The following is a 22,259-nucleotide window of genomic DNA, read 5'->3' on the forward strand; positions in this document are numbered from 1 at the left end:
GAGAGACCTTCTCATCCAGACGCCGTATAGTACTGTTTTAGAACTGCTCCTTAATGCAAAAATAAACAGAAAGACAAGTTATTCTGAACTCCCTTTATTCACAAAAATTCCACCACAGTTCTTACTTTGAAATATTGCTTGATTAAAACCGGCTACATGATAGACAAAACATTCAACATAATTTTTCTTTTTTGTATAGGCCTTCACTGATTTTTTACAGGACATAACACATACCACATGACTGATAAGTCACCACATGGCTGAAAAATAAAGTGTCAGAAAAACTTACATCTCCTTCTCTGCCTCCTCTTGGGTTAGGTCTTACTTCCTCCGCATTGAAGTCTAGCACTGCCCCTACACCAAAGGAGTAAGGTCGTAAGTGAATAAATATACTGTATGTATTCATTTGTAAACTGAATTATAACAGAGGAATGTGAACAAACATGCATACAGCTGTAAAATAACATGACATTTATATAATTAAATACAGTAAAGGAGGGATTCACTCAGTTAATAGATCCTAAGATTGCATTATTATGAGCTTGCCCATTAGGTCAGCTTACCATTTAAAACACATAATTTGCACAAAATGCCAGTTGTTCTCAGGTTCAGACAGGATATTGCTTTTTGCCTGACCTTACTCCAACTCGTCACCACATGGTCTGTCCCATAGCCTACTAGATATGAAGACTGTTGTCTTCCTCATCCTGGCACGAGTGGGAGGACCTCTAAACGCACTCCTTTACAGTACCCAGTTCAGTGTTTAATGTATTATTTCGTTTTTAGATTAGACTCGACGTGGATCAGTTAGGGCACTTCTGGCTTCAGAAACGGGGCTAGTTGTAAAGTGCTTGAGGGAAGAAGTTTGATACAAATGTTACCTTAACTGCGAAGAGTATTTTGAGAAGACAATACGGGAGAAGATTATTTCAAAACAATGGATTTTATAGGAGTTTAGCCTGAAATTGAATAATCGGTAAGTAAAAGAAAAAACTGTAGTAAGATTGCGTAGAATACAGTAGGCCTACGTAGCCTACTAACTTGCATGGGCTACAAAATACGATACAATGTAGGTGGCTTTGCTGCAAGGTTTATTTTCCGTCATTAGATACTAGTCTCAAACATGGATGTGAAACGGATTTTTACGAATTCTAGCTAACGGACGGGCCCATTTGTTAATCTTAGTTGGCTCTAACAAATGTAGTTCTAGCTCTAATACTTGAAGTCGATTCCTGCATGATAAATGGTTAGATTTTTGTCACCCAAATAACCATATCCTGTTAGATTTTCTAGTTCGTTAAAACCTAAAAAAAAAAACAACAACAAAAAACACTGGTATTTCCCTGTTTTACGACCAAAAGCGAAAACACGATTTCCACAAGTCGGTCGCTCTGCAGTCTTACTATCGCATCACCCAGCTCTTGCGGTTTTTAAAAGTAACCTAGCCTACCTTCTCTGTGATTTGCTCTTGAGCCAGCTGGTGGCACTTATCTGCCAGAGAGCTGTGCCGCAAAACCTACTAGAAAATAGTGCTGTGTCAACGGAGTCAGCTGGCAGTGAGTCTAGTAGGTGGAACACACCCACACTTTTCCATATACTTAGTGCTAGACCTAAGTATCTTAAAGTTTAATTGCATGCGGGGCATAAATGTGAGAGAATGTCTTAGACTAACTAGAAGGGTAAAGCTAACTTTTCTGGGTAAATTGTTGTGCCTACGGCTTACCCCAGTTGTCCCCACAGCTTAGCTGTTTGCTACCAAACATTGGACTCCAATGACTCCAATTTGGAGAGCTAGCTAGCTGTCTGGCTGCATCAGCAGCAGTTTAACTCCGACAACCGGAGCACACAAAACTAGCTAGCTAGCTGGCAAACTTCTATGGGCCTGGTGCGGACTATTTTACTCTGGCTGAAGAGAGCGAACTCCCCGGGAAAGCGTCACCATTCGTCCTTGGTTTAAGGAGAAACATGGCGACAACAAGAAGTGCTAAACTTTGGGTGCTTCTACATGGTCGTTCCCCGACTGTCCCACTCTTCTTTATTGTAACAACGCCTTGCACTCAGCAGGTAAGCAAAGGCGTGTGACCACAGCCCAGACCTACATGTGTTTGCATACAACTTCATGATTTGATCTATTTTATTCCGATTCATAATAGTTGCAACACAGGCCAAGTGTGCACATTTGAAAAGTAGTCTAATGGTAAACATTAACTTTTAAATGATTTTAACATTAAAACATTTAACATTCACTGTTTGCATAAATGTGCATTTTATTTGACACCCGACGTTTCTAATTTAATTCGACGTAAATTTACGTGTCAATGTTGCCAACTGTAGGCCCGTAGTTTACGTGGGATCATCAATCATGATGTCTGCACTTTAGGGGTCCGTCAGAGCCCGTCTACTGAGAGCCTGTCCACTCCCTCCATTGTACCGAATTTGGTTGCAGTTCCACTAAAGCTCCTCTGGGTGTCATCGCGGGCGAGTTCAAATTACAAAATGAATGGGGGTCTATGGTAGCCTGGCCAGAGCCTGTTTAAGGAGAGCCTGTCTTCCCCCCATTGTACCGAATTTTGTTGCAGTTCCACCAAGTTCCACTGGGAGTGATCACCGTCGAGTGCAAAATGAATGGTAGGATATGGAACTAAACGGCTAAATTTGTCTCTCGCCTGATTGTCGTTGATAAATCTCAGAATTGATTGTAGTTTTTGCATGTTCAACATGGATTACAGGTCATAAGTTGAATGAACGAGTACTTATGTCCTTTCGATTTCTTACAGGGTAAGTCGTTGTTGCCCATAACACGCTAGCATTCTGCTAACGCTGATTGGTTAGTGAAGGACTGATACGACCAAAGCTCCCGCTTGATGGCATCCGAAGCAGAACCAGAATGTCAGAGCATTAGCAACATTAGCAACAACATTAGCAAGCCAATACTCTTTCTAGCATGTGTATTGACAGGGAGAGCCTAACCTGTCAGCTGTGTTGTTGATGCCCCAAGAGAAAAGTGGAAGTAACCAGAGCTTGCCGTCAAGCAGAAGCTCTGGTCGTTCGATGTGTATGACATCAATGACATTTTCTAAGGCTTTTTAGAACGGAAAGGCGACAATTTTTTTTAACACCCAGCGGTGTGTATTTTTTTTGCCTCCCCTTTCGAATTCAGAATTCTAATTACTATACAAAAAATTATATCCTGAGAAAAGTGGATTTTGAGGGGTATAGCTCCATAGACCTCCATTTATTCTGCACTCGACCGTTAGCGCCCTCATATGGAACTTGAGTGGAACTGCAACCAGTTCAGAACCCGGAAGTTTCCCGAGAGTGGGAGTTCTCCCTTTATTAGAAATTTTCTGGCCTGGCTCTGCCCTCCTGGCCTGGCTCTGCCCTCCTAGCCTGGCTCTGCCCTCCTAGCCTGGCTCTGCCCTCCTGGCCTGGCTCTGCCCTCCTGGCCTGGCTCTGCCCTCCTGGCTGTGCCCTCCTAGCCTGGCTCTGCCCTCCTGGCTCTGCCCTCCTAGCCTGGCTCTGCCCTCCTGGCTGTGCCCTCCTAGCCTGGCTCTGCCCTCCTAGCCTAGCTCTGCCGTCTTACGTACTTCCGCTCAATTTTGATTTTGCTTGTGTACTCGGTCTGGCCATTCAGTGCGTAAGTCAGACAGAGGGAGTGGCTGAGAACAATGACGTTGCTGTCGTGCGCTAGTTTGTGTTGTAGTTCCGTAATGGCGGCGGAGAAAGATGCGAGCGAAGCCATTGGGAAAGGAGAATGCTAGCGATTGGTTATGGCAGATTAGAGTGGCTCTGGGCAGATCCAATAGTTTTAAACTTAAACAGACAACCCGCCTACAAGGAAGTCAACGCTTGTCAATGGAGCGAGGCCAGACTCTCTGTACAAATGAAATGTACAAGAGTCGGGTTAGGACCAGGCTAGGTCTATGGAGCTAGACGGCAAAATTTGTCTCTTTCTGCCCAAAAAAATAATAAATCAAACACAGCAGTGTATTTTTTTGCCTCCCCTTTTGAATTCAACATTTAAATTACTAGACAAAAATTATATCCTGAGAAAAGTGGATTTTCCCTGTTCATTCTGCTCCTCCAGAGTGGAAGTTCTCCCCATATTAGACATTCTCTGGGTCCGTTCTTTGTACGTCGCTTATTACATCCAAGATCAAATTACATCCAAGATTACATCACTGGCTAATCATGATCTGGCTAATTAAGTTCTTCGAACAGGTAACACAATAAAATACCTTACATGATTACTATAGCTGGATTGAGTTGTCTTGGATAATTGCACTTTCATGCCATATACGTAGAAACAGCAATCCTGCTCTGTAAAGATGGCGTCCCCATCATACCTGGCAACATTTGAGCACCAAAATCTGTGTGACCTCAGAACGGGGGGCGGTCAGAGACAGAGGATGCCAGGGAACATGCCTGTCACACTAGCATTAAATTCAGCACAAAAAGAAAAAGGAATGTTTTTTTTTGCAATCAACATTGCCATTTTCTGTTCACTCTAATACAGTGTTGGCCTCCGTCCGCCCCTTAGTTAGGCCTATAGAGCTCTAAATCGCCGGTGTGCCCTTTTGTGCCTCCGCAGCATGACTGTGCCGTTGGGATTTATTGTGCTACGTTACATCATTTTTCCCACCGTGTGCGATAAGCCAATTAAAATCAGTGTGACACACTTTGCAAAAGGCGTGGGAATTGTCAATGACCCAAAGGTTACACAAGTTGACATTGTTTATTAGGACGAAGTTGGATCATGCAACCAGTCAGGATAATGGTCAGATGAATGAAGCACATGGATCACAAACGTCCTTATTAATAGACCAGTACAAATATAGGACATGCTGTCCTTATAAGGCACAGCATGTGGTCAGCAAGTTTGTACACTTGAAAGTCGACAGGTGACAACATTGTAACTCATTTATAGGATGAAGTCTGTCAGTCGGTGACCGGAAAGGTGCACGACAATGAAAAAAGGTTGACAACGTTTATTAGACAAGCTCGGATCATGTGACCTTCCACGACACTGATCAGCATGAGTAAGGAACAGGGTTCAGAACTGTCCTTGTATATAATGGATAGACGAGTTAATATATAGGGTACACAGAACATTTCCTTACTTGGTCAAGCATGGTACAGCTCAGGGTTTCCCGCAACACTTCAGTTAAGGCGGCTGCCTAAGCAACATACGCCTGCCGCCTTAACTATGTTGTTTTTTTTATAGTGAATAGTAAACCGCTCTGGATAATAATGAACAATAATGAACCTGTATTGCAGACAGATGTGCACTTTAATTGCTTGCCATCTTGTTTTCTTTAACATTGATTGGGATAGATTTACAGCAATAGAAAATACAGTGGGCATACATTATGAAGTGCAAAACGAATTTATTTGAGATTTCAACATGCTATGGTTGGCACAGATGGGCACACAAAATAAAGCAGAAATGCAGTCGGGAGTGCTACTGTGTTACGGGATATGTAGGCCCTACACGTCTCTACACTTTCTATGCTTCATACTTGTCATTGTTAAGCTTCGATGTTTGTGTTAGAATTGTTTTAACACAGTTACACATTTTGACAGTCCTGCAATTGAAGGCCCACAGAATTTACACTGGACACAGTGCATTGCTCCGTCTTGGTACCTTAACCACTGTCATTGCCGCCACCGTCAGTACTGAAATGAGTATGGCCTGGCAATACTACCTTTTCGCAGACCTTATGAGGTTTATTTAATTCAGAAGACCTAAGTAAACTGTAATGACAACCACATTTTATGTAGTGAGGAATCTGAAGCAATATGAAAACATTAAATTCATTAGGCTGTAACACGTTGTGCCTTGCGCTGGTGAAAAGTTTGGCAATATATACGCTGGTGATGGCACCGATGACCACTGGTATTCTTGAGCCACTGGTGTCGGCATTCATATGTCCGTATCCTTATTCCCGCGTGAGTTTTGCCTGACGACACCTTCTCAGGCTCATCATTCTCACTCACAGGCTCCGTTTGGCAAATTGACATCAAGTGATGGTTCAGTTAGCCTTCAACGTCCCTTCTCAAAAAGTTACTCAATTGTCCGCTTCATTTTAACACATCAGATTTGATTACGCTATATGCGATTGCTGCGTACATCTTGACGAGTTTTTACTTATATTTCTATCATCCTGGCTACACCATTCTGGGAGGGGGGTCGCTGGGCTGAAACCAACTGGATGTGTTGAATGCTCAGAGCACCTTATAAAACATATTCTTAAAATACATGTTACTGTTCTATGCTCTTAACAAATCATAGCATATTGCCTAAAACCTTAGGTAAGCATAAAAATATCAGTGATTTGCGACCCATAAAAAAATTACGGTCGCAATGGAACTTCAAAAGGTCGCAAATGCGACCATTTTGGTCGCAGTGTAGTGCCCTCGTTAGTTTAACAAAAAAAAGACTCATCACTATTTTTATATTACCAGCTACCATGCTGTAATCATCAATGCTCCAGTCCTTAATTTCAAATGCCACCTTTTACCAACAACCGTTTCCTAAACCATACAACATTCCACAAAAATAGCAACATCTTGGAAACTGGTTGAAGGCTTAGCCTCTTGTCATGTGATGGAATTGTAGTTATACACGTCTTACACACACCCCACACTGCACATACATCTCATACATATATTGACCACATTGACATTTAGTCATTTAGCAGACGCTCTTATCCAGAGCGACTTACAGTAAGTACAGTAAGTACAGGGACATTCTCCCTGAGGAAAGTAGGGTGAAGTGCCTTGCCCAAAGACACAATGTCATTTGACCGGGGCGGGAATCGAACCCAAAACATTTTGATTTATAGCCCGACTCCCTAACCGTTCAGCCATCTGACCCCCTCGAGCCAGTGGTGTCGTGTGTGTGTATACACACCACACACTCATGTATATCTCACACATACTCACACTTCTAATTTTTTATATCATATACATCTTGCATGATTTGTTATATTGTTGGTGATATAAAATGGCAATAGAAGGGGCTTCAGGATACGTTTTGTAGAATCTGAATGTTAGATGTTGAAAAATGAAACTTGGTATCTGCTATAAGAGACTTCAAAAAATCTCTAAGATAACGTTGGGTGCTGAGGCAGGCTTTCCCGGCTGGTATAAAAAAACAAGGGTAGAATTTAATTTCAGGTTGCAACAATACACCTAGCAGGTACAGACCTGAACAAGAATCTGATGACAAAATTTAGGGTTGACAATCAAGAGATTTACTTTTGTAATGGAAAACTATTTTTCTTATTATCCAGCTGAGCATTTCCTTTTATTCTTCTGTTTCAGACAAATCTAAACGGTCAGCTATACTATTGTGGTTCAGGTCAGGCAGTTCAGGCATTCTAACAGCAAACGGAAACTGAACCCTTGTGCTGCCTTCGGGTCACATGACCCAAAGGTTCATAACGAACCATCGTTGTGTTTACCCAATTTTACCCAATGCAAAAGCAATTTTTCTTTTTCTTTTAACCTTTGCAATGTGGGGGGTCTGAGACAGCTCAACGGTTAAAAGAAAATGCTTCACTTTTGTTTTTGTATGCGGTGAAGTTGTCGCAAACGTTGGTGGGTCATAATGACTGAAGGGTCAGAATGACCCGAAGATAACACAAGCGGTTAAGCTATGATAACATTCTAGAATCTTTCTTCATCAGTAACAAGTATATACTTTAAATCTATGCCATCTTCGTAAAATAATATAAATAGTTTTCCATTTTATTGTACTTTTTTTATTTATATAAAGGGCTAGGACTTGTAAGCAAGGATGGACATTTTGAGAGTATTTAAGGTGAGAGCCAGAGAGTAGGTCCTCAGTTTGGAGACACGGGGCCAGGCTCAGTTTGTTGGTTTGGATTTTGTGGAGTTCAAACTCTCTGCATCCAACTCCGCTGCAATTCCTGAGCAGTTTTTGGACTTGGAGCCAGAACCTGATCGAAACTTAGACAAAAATAACATGTTGTGTCTGGTTCACGTGGTTGTGAGTAGGGGTGTCACGATACCAAAAATTCAGTAGTCGTTGCCAATACCATTAAAATAACACGATTCTCGATGCCAATTTCGATACCATGGTAAAAAAAAGAGGATTGTCTAAGATTCCATGTAGGCTACTTGAACCACTTCTTTAAAATATTTTAAAAATAGCAAAATGTCCTACAAAGACATACAAAACATGTGCAATAGAGCATAGCACAACATAATAAAGTGCAATTAAGCCATTCAGCTAACAAGATGAACATGACATGAGTTTATCTTCTAAGATATGGGCTAACGTTAAAACTACAGCTAACCTAAACTATGTACATAAGCCATTGTAACACACGTGCCCACCATCTCAATCATGTAACGTGTATTTTAGTTTGACAGATTAAACAAACAGAAAAAGAGCATTCTTTGGATGTATTCAGAATTTCGCCGCGACTTCAGCGAACATTGATTTATTTTGTATGATTCCAGATGTTAGCATCGGTGCTGCGCCTCTTCTGGAACTGAATCAGAACTTGCTTTTATTTCTTTAAACAAATCCAGATGACGATCTTTCAGGTGCTTAGCTAAATTGGAAGTATTCCCCCTTGGTCTGAAGACTGCGGTAGCATTTTTTGCATAATGGCTTCTGCGGATTAATTATAACGCCACTGTCATCTGCCTCAAACGCAAACTACTTTTTTTGCCTTTCTTGTCAACAAGTCGAAGCGGGGCGATCGCTAAAGCAGCAGTTGTTATCTTGTTTTTCTTAATGTAAACGTCGACTGGAACACTCCTGAAGGCGCAGCACCGATGCTAACATCTGGCATCGGCGCTCACGGTACTTACGGTGCTTCAAAAAAATGGGCATCGTCGGTGTTTTGTTATTTTAGCATCGGAAGGTACCGTAAGTATCGGTTCTCGTGACATCCCTAGTTGTGAGCCATAAAACTGCTTCTTTACGCTTATTGAACATGCATAAAATGGTGTTAGAGTTATAATTTGGGGAAGTGAGAATTTGTCTGAGTTTGTAGTCAATGTAAAATTTGCCTTTTAATTCAAAGTCAAAAGTTCATTTTGTGTTTGTTATTTGTCTGGTTATTTCAGAAATAAATGTCTCTCCACCCCAAGCCCAAAGCAAAGGGAGGACTGGCAAGCCAAGACCGGGGAACAGGATGGAGACTTCTACATGGGCCACCGCTGGATCGTGTCAAGCATATTTTGGACAACACTCCAAACCTTTTGTCACCAGACAAAATCAACAGGATGGAACCAGAGGTCAAAATAGTTGGAATACAACCACCAATTTTCAACAGTATTTACCGACGATATCGGCCACACAAGCGCCACAGGGCCAGTGCCCTTCCCCTATTGGAGCTTACGCCACTGAACAGTTATCCAATCAAAACACTTCAAGCAAATGGGTCACTACTTCCTCTCAAGGGGGACATGGTTACTTCCCTCGCCAACACAGAGAGGATTTTAAAGCACAGCCAGTGACCAGCCGAGGATCACCTCTGATTTCTCCCTCAGCAACAAACACACACCACGACAATGCTTATTGCCTGCCAGGCCCACCTCACGGGGGACAACACGGGGAACAGCAGGTACGCAGCAGAGAAAATACAAATGCAACTCCTGCTACGACAGTTGGTCATGGCAACAACCAAATTCACAGACGGCATCTACTTTTGTCTCTGCTACAATCAAACACTCCACCTCAATATAATCTACAATCCTGGGGTTCCTCAAACTATGACAGTCATGTCCAAAGTGCACAGACCTCCAGTCCTGTGACACCAACAGCATGTTCAGTGTCTTTTCCCACTGATATGCAAAGGATTTGTCTCCCTCAGAACCAGCCAGCCAGCTGTGGCAACGGAATGAGCAGCGGTCAGTCTGGTATGTCTGCTCATGGTGGCCCATCCATGCTACCAAGTCAGAAATCTCACCATCAACCTTTCAATACCAATAATCACAGCCAACAATCAAGTAAAAATGCTTCAAGTCAACAATTACTGCCAAAGCCAAGCACGAACCAACAGCAGCAATCCAACCCGGCCAGTTATAGTTCCTTCCAGAGCATACCCGGCTTTCACAATGCAAGCATTGTTGCTCGTGGGACAAATGTAGGTCTGCAACACACACACCATCCCCAAATGCTTCATATAATTGGACACGCCACCCCAAATCAGCCTTGCACAGCAAATGCTGAACAAAATGGAGGCACCCAGAGGAATGTACAATTTGCAGGGCAAGACGAGGCTTTGCCGTCTTACAAAACGGCAATGAGGGAATGCAGTATTACTAGCAACAATAACCTTTACAGTCATCCACTAGAACAGCAGAAGACAAATGGTGTACCACTCTATGTAACAAATAACCAAAGTGGGAATGAATTTAAAGCACAAAATGTCAATTTTGGAGGATGTAATCCGGTTGAGAATATCCAGGGTCAACGACAGCAAGGACCTTCGGCAAGTAATGAATCACAAACGATGACCATGTATGAGCAAGTCACACACAATCATTTTAATTTTCAACAGTATTCAGCATCAGGCCCATCTGCTCTGCAGGGGCAAAAAGCCATTGCAGTGGTACAACCACTATCAACAGAACAGCAGGTCATGGCTTCTGATAAAATTACAAGCAAAACTCCACAGAAGACAACCCAAACAACAAGTGCTTCTGAACTGTTAAAAGTGAATTCTACTACCAAAGGTCAACACGCACTCAGTCCTGCTCAGGGGCAAGGGGAAGGGGGAGAGGTACTTGTGCCTTGCAGTGAGGAAACCGATTGCTCGGTAACTTCAGCTGAGGGTGTTTTAGAGCTGTCCCCAATTCCAACAATCCCTTGGACATTAGAAAAATGTACCAATTTGCTGAAGATGTGCCAAAACTTTTCAGAGAAGGACAGTGCAAGTGCAATTGAAAAAGATGTTGCTAGCACAATATTAAACCATTACTGGGGTGGAAGTTACAATAGATTATTATACATGCTGCAATCAGACTACTACAAAAAGTTTCTGGCATTTATAACAAAGTCCTGTGGTAACATGAAGTCACCACAAGTTATATTTTCCCAAGTCGACCCTAAACACATGGATAGGCTTAAAGAAAAATTATATATTCTCAGACACGGTTCTGTTTATTTCGAGGAGGTGCATAAGTCTTCGTGGTTGAATACCAATGAGAAGCTAGATGACATAGATAAAGATTTTGGCTTTCCATGTTGCCTTAAGAGAACCCAACCAACTTCTCAGATGGAGGAGCATCCTGAGGGGAAACAACCAGAGAAGCACTGCACCGAAGAGACTATGACATCTGAACAACCGCATGGCCAGATGCAAGATGCAGTGATGGTCCCGCCAGAGAATGCACCGCCCAGGCCTGAATCCAAAGATGTGGATGAAATTCAAGAGTTATGTCTCTCACACAGTGCTACAGAGACAACATCACCTGACGAGGTGGAATGTTCTGAAGACTGTAGTTCAATCGATCCATTTACGTCCATGGAAATCCATGTCCTGGCTCCAGAGGAGGCCAAACGACTCTTTGAATGTGTGCAGGTGCAAAGTGAAAAGACAGCAGACCAGGAGAAAGAAGATGGATCTTCACAAGATTGCCCCATCAAGGAGGAGTCATCTGAGGAGATGGATGTGGAGTCAAAGGAGTGGACGTCAGAAAATAAGGAGGAAGATCAAATAGAAAAGTATTGCTGTCTCTTGAAGTTAATGAGCAAAATGCGTGGCCTGAACAATGCCTGCCAGTGCGAGACAAACCTTGGTCTTGCAAGACCTCCTTTAGATAATGACCATGTTGAAACTGACACTCCTGTGTCTTCAGTTTTAACTGGGAAAAAACCAAACAGCGTGGTTGTGGATCTGGATGAAGACATGGAGGCTTACATTGAATCACAGTCAGTTTGTTCTCCTTCAAGAGCTCCAGTAGCAGATCTCACTATCAATATCTCGGATGATGATGATGTCATGGTCACACTATTGACCGAACAAGAAATACAGGCACTACAGGCGTCTTCTCAAATTCATGCAAATGAGGACACAACTGGTAAAAATCCGGTAGAATTTAAGGTTATTTTGAAGTTACCGTTAAGTGAAAAAGTGGACTTACCATCAAGTGAGAAAGTTGACTATCTTGCTTCTCTCTCCTTAATACAGAAACCTGAGAGCGTCACTTCTAAAAGGAAATGTGAGGACAATGGCAGAAAAAAAAGGGTTGGAAGAAAGAGGAAACTATGTTTGAAAAATTCAGAACTTGTCCCAGAAAGTAATAAGAGTAAAACGAGTGAGAGAGCCTTGACTATTGGTTCCAGCTCTCTTATTCAGCCCAATCTGTCTGAATACTGGCATTTCAAGGATTTTCAACCTGTCAAATCATTGCCCAAATGGTCACCGGAGGTGAAGCAACCAGAGTCTAACAGCTCTCAAAAGCTTACAGGCCCTGGCAGTGTTAACAGTAGCTTGCAAGGGAGCATAATCACACTGGCCTTGTTTGGTTCTTCACGGAATAACTATGGAGGTGTACAAACTAGCCAAAGCAAAGACGAACCCTTTAAATCAACTAGACACAATCATTTCACAGACAGGACTTTGGTGCCCCCGCAAACCCTCACTCTCAGTTCAAGGAGCCCCGAGCCCAGAAGCCCTGTCAAAGAGCGGCTTTTTAGAGACTGGAAGGATAGTTTTGTACCAACAGTGAAAAAAAAGTCTAAACGGGGCAGGCCTTGTAAGGTTAAAAAGTCAGATGTGGATTTAAATGAGCCCACACAGACCAGACCTTCAGAAATGGAGAGGTGTCCTCCCAGGGTCTCAAGGGGGAGACCCCGAGGTGGGTCAGGAGGGATGAGGCAGTCCTTGGCTGACAGCAAGAAGGCAGTCATCTTGAATAAATTAAAATTAAGACTTGAGAAGTCGAAGATTCGTGCAGCAACATTCAGTAGTTCTGAGGAAACCAAGAGTAAATGTCAGAACCCTGTTTTCAACCCTGCAAAGGAGAACAGTGTTCTGGAGTTCAGTTTGCTACCAAAGACTTTTATCTTCAAAGAATTGGAACCCCAAAATGCCGCCAACTGATTTAACAGTGGGTAAGTTATAACCCTAACATTGAGGTTTGCCCTATAAATAATGTGTGATTCATAATTAATGACCAACCTTCTGTTATCAGGTATGGATGGCCTATCAAGGGGGAAACCTCAGAAAACGAGGACTAAATTCTACACACAGGCAACATTTATATTGTATCTATTATATGTTGGAAGGAGGAATGTGTACTCTTATTTCTGTTGGGATTATTAAAGGACTATAAAATAAAAATAACACTGTCGGTATGTGCCTGCCTGGTCAGCATCACCGAGAATGTACAGTTGTTCCCTCTGGGGGACTGATTGGTCCCAAGGCCATAAATGCCATTAAGAAATGCCTTCAATCATAAGCCAATTCCAATAGTATTCACCATACATTTCCTTACATGCAATACAAAAAATGAAAAAGACATGATATATAAATGTTATTAACTGACAATCCTAAAAGTCACTGTTATTTAACATAATCCAATAATTCCTTGGGATGGGATGGAAGGATGGGAGAATGCTTAGCAGATAGCTGCTTTGATATAAATGTGACTTATTTTTCTAGACTCACAAATGTTCCTCTTATATTTTGGTATTTTACACAGAATGAATGTTCCTCTCATATTTTGGTATTTCACACAGAATGAAAGTATTTTACACAGAATGATTGTTCCTCTCTTATATTTAGGTATTTTACACAGAATGAATGTTCCTCTCTTACATTTTGGTATTTCACACAGAATGAATGTAAGTATTTTACACAGAATGAATGTTCCTCTCTTATATTTTGGTATTTCACACAGAATGAATGTAAGTATTTTACACAGAATGAATGTTCCTCTTATATTTTGGTATTTCACACAGAATGAATGTAAGTATTTTACACAGAATGAATGTTCCTCTCTTATATTTTGGTATTTCACACAGAATGAATGTATGTGCACCGATGTAAACATTGAATGTTGACAAATATACTTTTTTCAAATTTGTGAATTGTATTTTTTTAATAAACATTAATGGTTTCAATTATTCTGTGGTTTATGACACCTGATAGGGTGGAATGTAGTCCATAATTCATAATCCCATTGTGTTGCAAATGTGCATGCCCTCAGGCTGTGTGAGATCTGTGTTGATCATAGGTCTGCACTTATTCAGATGGGCCTTCCTCAGTAAAACCAATGCTTAGATAATCATGCATGTGCAGAACTCAAACCTAGCCATAAAGAAGTGGAACCACTTCTGAGCAACAGTATAGTTCATAAAAATGTTGCTCCAATCATCTGGCTCTTTAAATGCATGGCAAATATTACTCATATAATCCTAAAAGACACAAGATTGCAATTACATGTAGTCATAGCAGACTCTTTGATCCATCATACAAGTTTTTGTATTTTATTACAATTTTCTAATTTATTTTCGCTTTATTGGATGGTGTCAGTTTAAGGTATACAGGAAAGGCAGAGTGGAGTCATGCAGTGAAGGAATCGAAACCAGGAAGTTGGTTAAGGCCTCAGGCCATGTGGTACGCGCTTTATCCGGTGTGCCACTGAATCGCACAGGGAGCACACTGCTAAAGTGGGAAACTTGCACGTGTAAATTGGTTATATTAATTGCAGTATACCACCTAATTTTCAAGTTTATACGATGCTTGGTACTCAAAATGATCAAGCCATGGACACACAGAGTCCTGCTTTTTATAGAAGAAACTAAATTGTCTCATAGAACACTGGGAGAACGTTTTTATTTAAATTTTGGGCAAATTAAAAATAATCAAATGGAATGTTACATGTAGAACAAATGTCTAAGGTATTTAATGCTTTCTTGATAGCAAATGTTGATATTTTGTTCAAGTAGTTTCAACTTGTTTTTAAAAACACAAAAAGAGGCTCACAATTTCTGTTTACATTTGTGAATGTACAATTTTCCAAGAAATTAAATTAAAACAAAAGCAAGCATTTGTTGTTCTCATTGTGAAAGGCAGAGGAGGCAATGTTGTTAAGAAGCACTTTTTTGTCATATTTGCAGAAAGTAACTTCACGTCTTGATAGCAATCAATATATCAAAAGGTTTGACGGTAATAGGAAATCATCCTGACATCTGTGTGCGTCGAAGTAATTAACACAACCAATCATTATTACCCTGACTATTGATTGGATGGGCTACTGTCTGCCTACCTACCTGCGTGGACTCTGCCCCTCCAGTCAATGCTCGTTACTGTAGTTTTGTGGGAGTGGCTTTGAAGGGAGGAGGTGGGATATTTTGGGTTGAATCGTGTCAAAAAGAAGCTAAAATAGCTAGCTTCACGCAACTGCCTACCCTGCCTTTAATATAGACACCAAAAAGAATACGCTTGTGTGAGAGCCAAATTCAGATGGTTTTCAAGGAAGCACGAGTAGTCTTTTGAATGAAAATACAATTGTTTAATTAAAGCTAAAATCATGGTGTTTCACAAATAAGGTTGCAGTGAGCAGAAAGAGGCATAGAGCAGAAGACAGGGGATCGTCAGCCTATACACGCAATGCAAGCGCCCCACCTCGTTATCACGTTTGTTCCATTTGCCAGTGTTTGGTTTCTTATTCGGGCATGTGTGTGTGTTGTCATCACATTGCCCAATTTGTCAGAGTTCTGTCTCCTTATTCGGGTAAGAGTGGTATGTCCAAGCTCCTCTCCCCTCTGTTATCGGACGGGAAACACGTTATGGCACGTTATGTTGGGATGCTGTTGGAATAACCAGTTGTCTAAATATAGCACGTGTCAAATTCAAGGAACCGCTCTTAAATGGTGTATTGAAATAAGTAGCCTATGCTGCTTTCAAGCATTACATTTACATTTAGTCATTTAGCAGACGCTCTTATCCAATTACGGTGATTAAGTGACGACACCTCTAGAAAGCAGTGTGTATACACATCAGCGCTATGCTCTTTAAATCTCAGCCAAGGGTTACACTCAAACATTGGCCTCATGTGCATAATCTTGTTACAGACTCCCCCATAGGCAAAACCTGCTTCTCCAACATTGGTAGAAATAATAGATCTATTCGAACTTTGTTTCAGAGAGATATAACTAAGGTCCAATTGTAAAATAATTTGGGCAAAATCTTCTTACTGAAAATATTGAGGTTGACTTTTGTTTGTTTTGGAAGGATGTATTGTTTGGATTATCAGATGGTTCCAGGAAAAACATCTGTATATATGTAATTAATCTTATTATTATTATGGCCTAGTATCATATTCATAGATGCAAATTAATGGGAAGAAAACCTTGCTATATTGCTTTAAATGGAGAGGTCAGACAAGTTTTTATTAAAAAAATATACTATCTTAAACAAAAGGCAATTAAAACAGTAACAATCTGTACTAATTTAAATATATTTATATCAACTTTTATATCCTCTAGTGTTAATTTTGGTTAATTTAATTTGTATTGATACCTGTTTACTCTTAATGTAAATGTTTTTTATTTTATTTACTTTGTGTATCTTGTAAACTGAAATGCAATTGAAATTGTTGAAATTGCTAATAAAAAAAAATATATATATACACATCAGTGCTCAAATTAAGGCCAAATTAAGGCGCTTGCATGGAAGTCCCTATTTACATTTAGTCATTTAGCAGACGCTCTTATCCAGAGTGACTTACAGTAAGTACAGGGACATTCCCCCCGAGGCAAGTAGGGTGATGTGCCTTTCCAAAGGACACACCGTCATTTAGCACCTTTGACATGGCTCAACATACCAACATACCAACACTAAGAAAACCTTCTGATTACTAGCCCGACTCCCTCACCGCTCAGCCATCTGACTCCCCTATCTACAGCATCACATCAAACCCAGAATCCATCTTAAATTTGGGATCATCCCCGAATGTAACGTCTGGCTCCGCGCCTGATTAACACTCGATCGATAAGCAGTCTCAAAAATGGTATCAACATAAACAAATATATATATGATCCCTTTCCGTAATCATGATACCCCCCAAATATGTTCACTGCACCCCCAGTCAAAGTAGGCTGCATCCAGCCCTGGATGGAAGGCACTTTAAAGAAAGATGGCAAAGCAAATACCAAAAATGTAGCTGGCAAAAACTACAGTTTTTTACAATCGCTATGACACTTTTTTCAATACCTTTAACAAGTTTCCTAAACTCTTGACACAGTTAGCACAACATCCGTCTGTGTAGGTTATACAATTAACAAATTTCTTGTTGCTTTAACACAAAATGCATAGAGTAAACACAAATTTTAAAGGCTTGAACTTCTTTTACACACAAGCTCAACCAAGACCAAAACAATCGATTTTTACGGACCAATTTACCAATGCTTTAACACTGTATGTCAGAACAGATAACACTATGTTCGAAACCAAAAATGTATTGGCTAAAGTCAAAGTGTACAGCTGTTCATATTGTGAATTGAAACACAAATATATCCCGTTTTTTATTCCATTGCTACTGAGAAAAGGCTGGTTGAAGTTATGCAAATACTATAAATCACAGTTGATTCCCAACTAGGAAACACTATGGTGTTGAGGTTCTTTCAATCGCATGACTATATGGTATATATACTGCAAAGTGGAGCCCTTTGTGCTGATCTTGTGTGGAAAAAAACAATATAGAGCAACACGAAGGACGTTTCCTGAGAGTGGCAGTTCCCCCCTATTAGACACTCTGGTTCAATCCCATGATCGTTTCCGTTTAAGTAAACAAGTTCCCACATCAGAATCAGAAGTATTTTATTCGCCATGAATGTTTGCACAAACTTTGAATTTACTTTGGCAGGGAGGTGCATACATTGAACATATAGTAATATTGAAACTTAAATATGTGGACTAACTATACAAAAGGAGCAAAGTCTAGCTAATACTAAGGGGGGTCTAGCTAATACTAAGGGGAATACAAAATAAAATATAATAATTACAATCTAACCTAAATATACAGATAGTGCAAACGATACAATAGATGTTGTATGTTGTCGGTAATATGCTGACAGCTTTCTCTCCACAACTCTGTTTAGCTGAAACTGAAACCTCTGATCCCCTCAATGCTAATAAAGCTTCCATAGTATTTCATCAGATTCAGATTCAACTTTATTTAGCCATGTATACAGGTACTAGGAATTTGATTTGGTATTCTCCATACACTCCTGCACGAAATCTCCACGGCCGCTACACAAGCGCCACTATCAGTATGATACTAAGTACCCAAATCGACACCATTCTTCTGCTGCAATTCAATAGCCTGGGGGAACGAGGCGAACGGCTGGCCCGTCTTAATTACACGATATGCCGTTGTTTTAAGTCGTGCAAAAACACGATGGGCATCTACATTTAAATTCCTGACCAGCATGGTCAACGGCCTGGAAGATGGATTGTCAACCATCCGCTTAGCTGTAACGCAAACCATGTCTGCTAGCATGGCATGGCTTTCAAAAATTGTCGGTGCCTGTGTAAAAAGGTACACTTTTGTCTGCTTTAGAAGGGAACATACGACAGACGACACAGTGCTTCTTCGTTCCATAAAAAAGTTGCTTCCGTTTAAGCTCGTAGCTCTACTTTACTGCCATCTTCACTTTATTGTCTCGCGCCAGTTGTTGTGTCTCGAGATTAGAGTACAATTTGACAACCACTCAATACTCAACTCTTGATTTGACTTGAAATTATTTATGCATTTAGCAGATAGCAAAACATATGAAGGATGTTAACTTTTACAATGCATTTTTTTTTTTCCAATCAATAATTTGCAGTGACCCAGTGGAAAAAGCTGCCGAAAGGGCTCCTCCTTTTCCGCTACGTAGCCAAGATAGCGCCCGTTCAGGGCGATTAGTGTCCATCGTCGTACACTGTTTTTTTGGACCGTTTGCAGTGCGCCATCCTGGTACTTTCAGTGCACTGAATTATTCTGGTTTTGTGAGTGACGCGCCCTAAGCACTGAAAGTCAGTGCTCGAAGTGCACAAGTGCGCGGTAGTAGACACAGCCATACAGTGGCGGTCCTAGCACATTATGCGCCCAGGGCGAGTTTGTCAATTGCATTGTGTTGTTAAGCAGAGCCTTGTAGTGACGTGGCAAATATCATTAGTTGTAATAACTGAAGACAGGTAACCTACATTTCCATTCAACTGTGTCATTTATTCATTATTTTCCATTGAAGAACTATGTCATATTTTTTTTTTTATAAATAAATAAATAAATATATGATTGTGGTTACAACAGCTTGAGGGTTTCCATTTTCCATGACACTTGGCTAAATTGCAGTTCCCTCTCAGTCAGCACAGCCAGGTTACATTACAGTTTTCCTGATTGCTTAAAGGCGTTTCTCTCAATCACAATACAATCACCTACAATCACTACTGTATGGTGACATGCAGTTGTCCCATGTCTCTTCTGTCATTGGCTCACTCACACTAACCATCAAAGTTGAATCAGCATTGTCTTCAGACCAACTGTCTTTTCTCCCCAGGTGACAAGAACTTTCCCAGGTCACCCAGACTTCCTGTCTCTAGACTTCACGTCTCCTAGTTAGGTGTCATAAAACTACAGGTGGCATCTACCCCAAATGGTCAAACTAATCTCCATTGTATCAAGCTTGACCCAAATCCTTTTCTGCCAACTGTAAACTACTCTAAATAACTATTAAAATACATTCATTGTACAACAGTTCGTAAGATATAAAACGGATTGTTCTGAATCCTCTGTGTTTTGTAAAGTGGATACTGAAACTACTTTACATATTTTTGTATAAGTGTATATATGGATTGATGTTGAATAATCAACTAAGAGACGCTTAAATTCAGTTATTCTGCGTAAAAGAAGTTGTTACTAAGTCATTACGTGTGTACACGTCTGCTTTACATTACAGTCACTCCATAACACTATAGGCCAATGCAACATAATGTCTAAATTGCCTAAGCTTGTAGTGAGACATCAAAAGTGTGGTTTGGGGTCTGTTAGCACAAACAGTTTAACCAGTAGCAGAGACAGCGTGGGTGCGGCCGCCCCAGAGCCCCGTGCCAGTCAGGGGGCCCCTTCAAACACCACCGATCTTGCGTCACTTTCTGAGTAAGGGGCCCTCTCTAAGTGATACAATGCAGATAATTACGTATTTATTGGTTTGACCTAAATTAATAACAAATATTTACAAATACATGTTAAAACTTCCACCACATTTCACCCAGTGCAAATACTACAGTCCTATACAATCACCCAATGACAATTACCTCAGACAAACAAACCACCTTAAGCCTTGGGAGGAGCCATTCGAGGGGGCATCCCCTCTTCCAGGGACGGTTGGGGATGCTGTAGGTCCGGCCTAGTCCGGGTGGGACCCCGAGGAGGGGTGTGACGGGTGCTACTGATGGGATGGTGTAGCCAACTGCAACCCTGTGAGATGATAGGGGATGGAGAGGGGGGGAAAGGAGGGGGTGAAAAAGGGTACTTGGGGGTTGAGCTAGATGGACACGTTCTTCCACCTCTCCACCCCCCATGTGTCTCTGGCGGTGTCCGGGCCTAGCTAAGTTTAACTTATATTTCGAAAATCTTTCGAAATATAGTTTACAGTCAGTTCTCCCATTGTCACGGGCAGTTATGCGACAGTCAACCAAACTTCTGCAGGATACCCAATGTGCCACGAGACACTGTTGCCTACCACTATCAACAGAACCATAACTGACATGTGCCAGTGGAGGTGTTGAAACGGGGGCCTGCCCCTTTAAGAAGAATTACTGCGGGAGCGTCTAACCTGGTCTAACTAGCATTAGTGACGGTTATTTTTTTAAAATTATAATACGGATGAAATCAAGCACTCTGGTTGAGAGTGAGTCATGGGGTGTGCTTTATTTAAGGAATAAGGTACAAGAGGCAGTACTTTATTGTCAATAAAGTACGTGTTCAAGGGTGTTGTTAGGCCCAACGTGCAGCGGAGGGCCGGCAAACCCCGGAAGTCACTTGTCCCCCAAGACCTTTAAACAGCCTGACGAGTGAAACGGGCAAAACTAGCCTGTCTAACGGAGGTCGCTTTCTCAGGCAAATAATGAATGAAACAGGCTTGGTTCAAGAAATCCAAGATACTGGCTATCTTCAGCAGGTTCATATATACGAAAGGCAGTCCTCGCTGACGTTTTTGGTGTAGAATGGAGTGAAATACAACATTGTGCACACTGCCAGTGAACGACCCGAGTCTGACTGAGGCTAACGTCAAAACAGTGTAACGGGGACGCAGTCTCACAGATTGCCAGATTACACAAAATCACAAAAATAATCGGACCAGCTGGCTAAAAGCAGAATTCCCATATCTCTTGAAAGCTGCCCTGCTCGACTTTTTAGCTGTAAAATTGACTGTAAAACTGTAAAATTATGAACTTTGTCATGACGTGAAGATATGGCTGCCGCCCGACTATGCGGTCTACCGGGCGACATTTTCACTCAAATTTTAAGACTTTCGTGACCCAAAATTAAAATTCTGATGCGACAGATCAACGGGGAATCGCTTTCTCTCTTAAAGGCTGTCCTCCTCTACCTTTTTGGTCTTTTAAAATGTAACTATTTGTATAATCCATGTCATTCTCTAGCCGCTATAAAGGCTATCTTTTCCCGGATTTCTGCCACCATGCTGCGCACGCATCCTGAATGTTTAACAATAATGGTTTGAGGATAACGTGTACATTTGCTATTTTGCATTACTTATATCTATGTTTGTATTTACACACACACTCACTAAATAATCATCTGAGAGATAAACTACAATCCCAGCTCCAATCTTGTCATTTAATGAATAAAGAATACGTTTTTTGAATACAACAGTCTGATCTCTGGAACCCTGCATTATATCACAGAGTTGTGACCGGACTCCCCATAGTGTTTTGAACTAACCCCACCATCACTATTTTTCAGGAGGCACTGGCAACAGTACATTGCAGTTAAGTTTCTAACTGCCTCTTAATAAATGTATGTATTAACCATTTGAGTGAGCAACTGTTAATATTTCTGTGAGTTATTATACAGGCTGAAAATAATACTGCTGTGCAAGACATCTTCGCACGCAGAAAGAGGAACCAATGCACCCAAATGTGGTTAAGCAGAAGTGAAACACCCAATGAATGTTATTCTTTGTCTTAACCTCAAGCCTTGCTTAAATGTGCAGACCTTTATTGTTTGATCTTTGCATTGCATGTATAAAGAGC

General features: G+C 41.1%; 1 protein-coding gene across 4 annotated transcripts in view; it reads left to right on the plus strand.

Annotated features, from left to right (window-relative positions):
- Positions 1-703: 703 nt before the first annotated feature.
- si:ch211-106e7.2 overlaps positions 704-22,259 on the plus strand; it is a 33,110-nt gene continuing 11,554 nt past the window's right edge. The window contains exons 1-3 of one of the 4 annotated variants that reach the window (XM_047034862.1): positions 719-976; positions 9,106-13,102; positions 13,183-15,099. In XM_047034862.1, the coding sequence (XP_046890818.1) occupies positions 9,174-13,091 (3,918 nt within the window). In that variant the 5' untranslated portion in view covers positions 719-976; positions 9,106-9,173 and the 3' untranslated portion in view covers positions 13,092-13,102; positions 13,183-15,099. Of the gene's footprint in view, positions 977-1,504; positions 2,065-9,105; positions 13,103-13,182; positions 15,100-22,259 lie in introns of those variants that run through there. The other 3 variants (XM_047034863.1, XM_047034864.1, XM_047034866.1) reach the window with 3 other exon arrangements.

The sequence above is a fragment of the Hypomesus transpacificus genome, chromosome 14 (genome assembly GCF_021917145.1).
Source record: "Hypomesus transpacificus isolate Combined female chromosome 14, fHypTra1, whole genome shotgun sequence".
Taxonomy (NCBI): Eukaryota; Metazoa; Chordata; class Actinopteri; order Osmeriformes; family Osmeridae; genus Hypomesus; species Hypomesus transpacificus.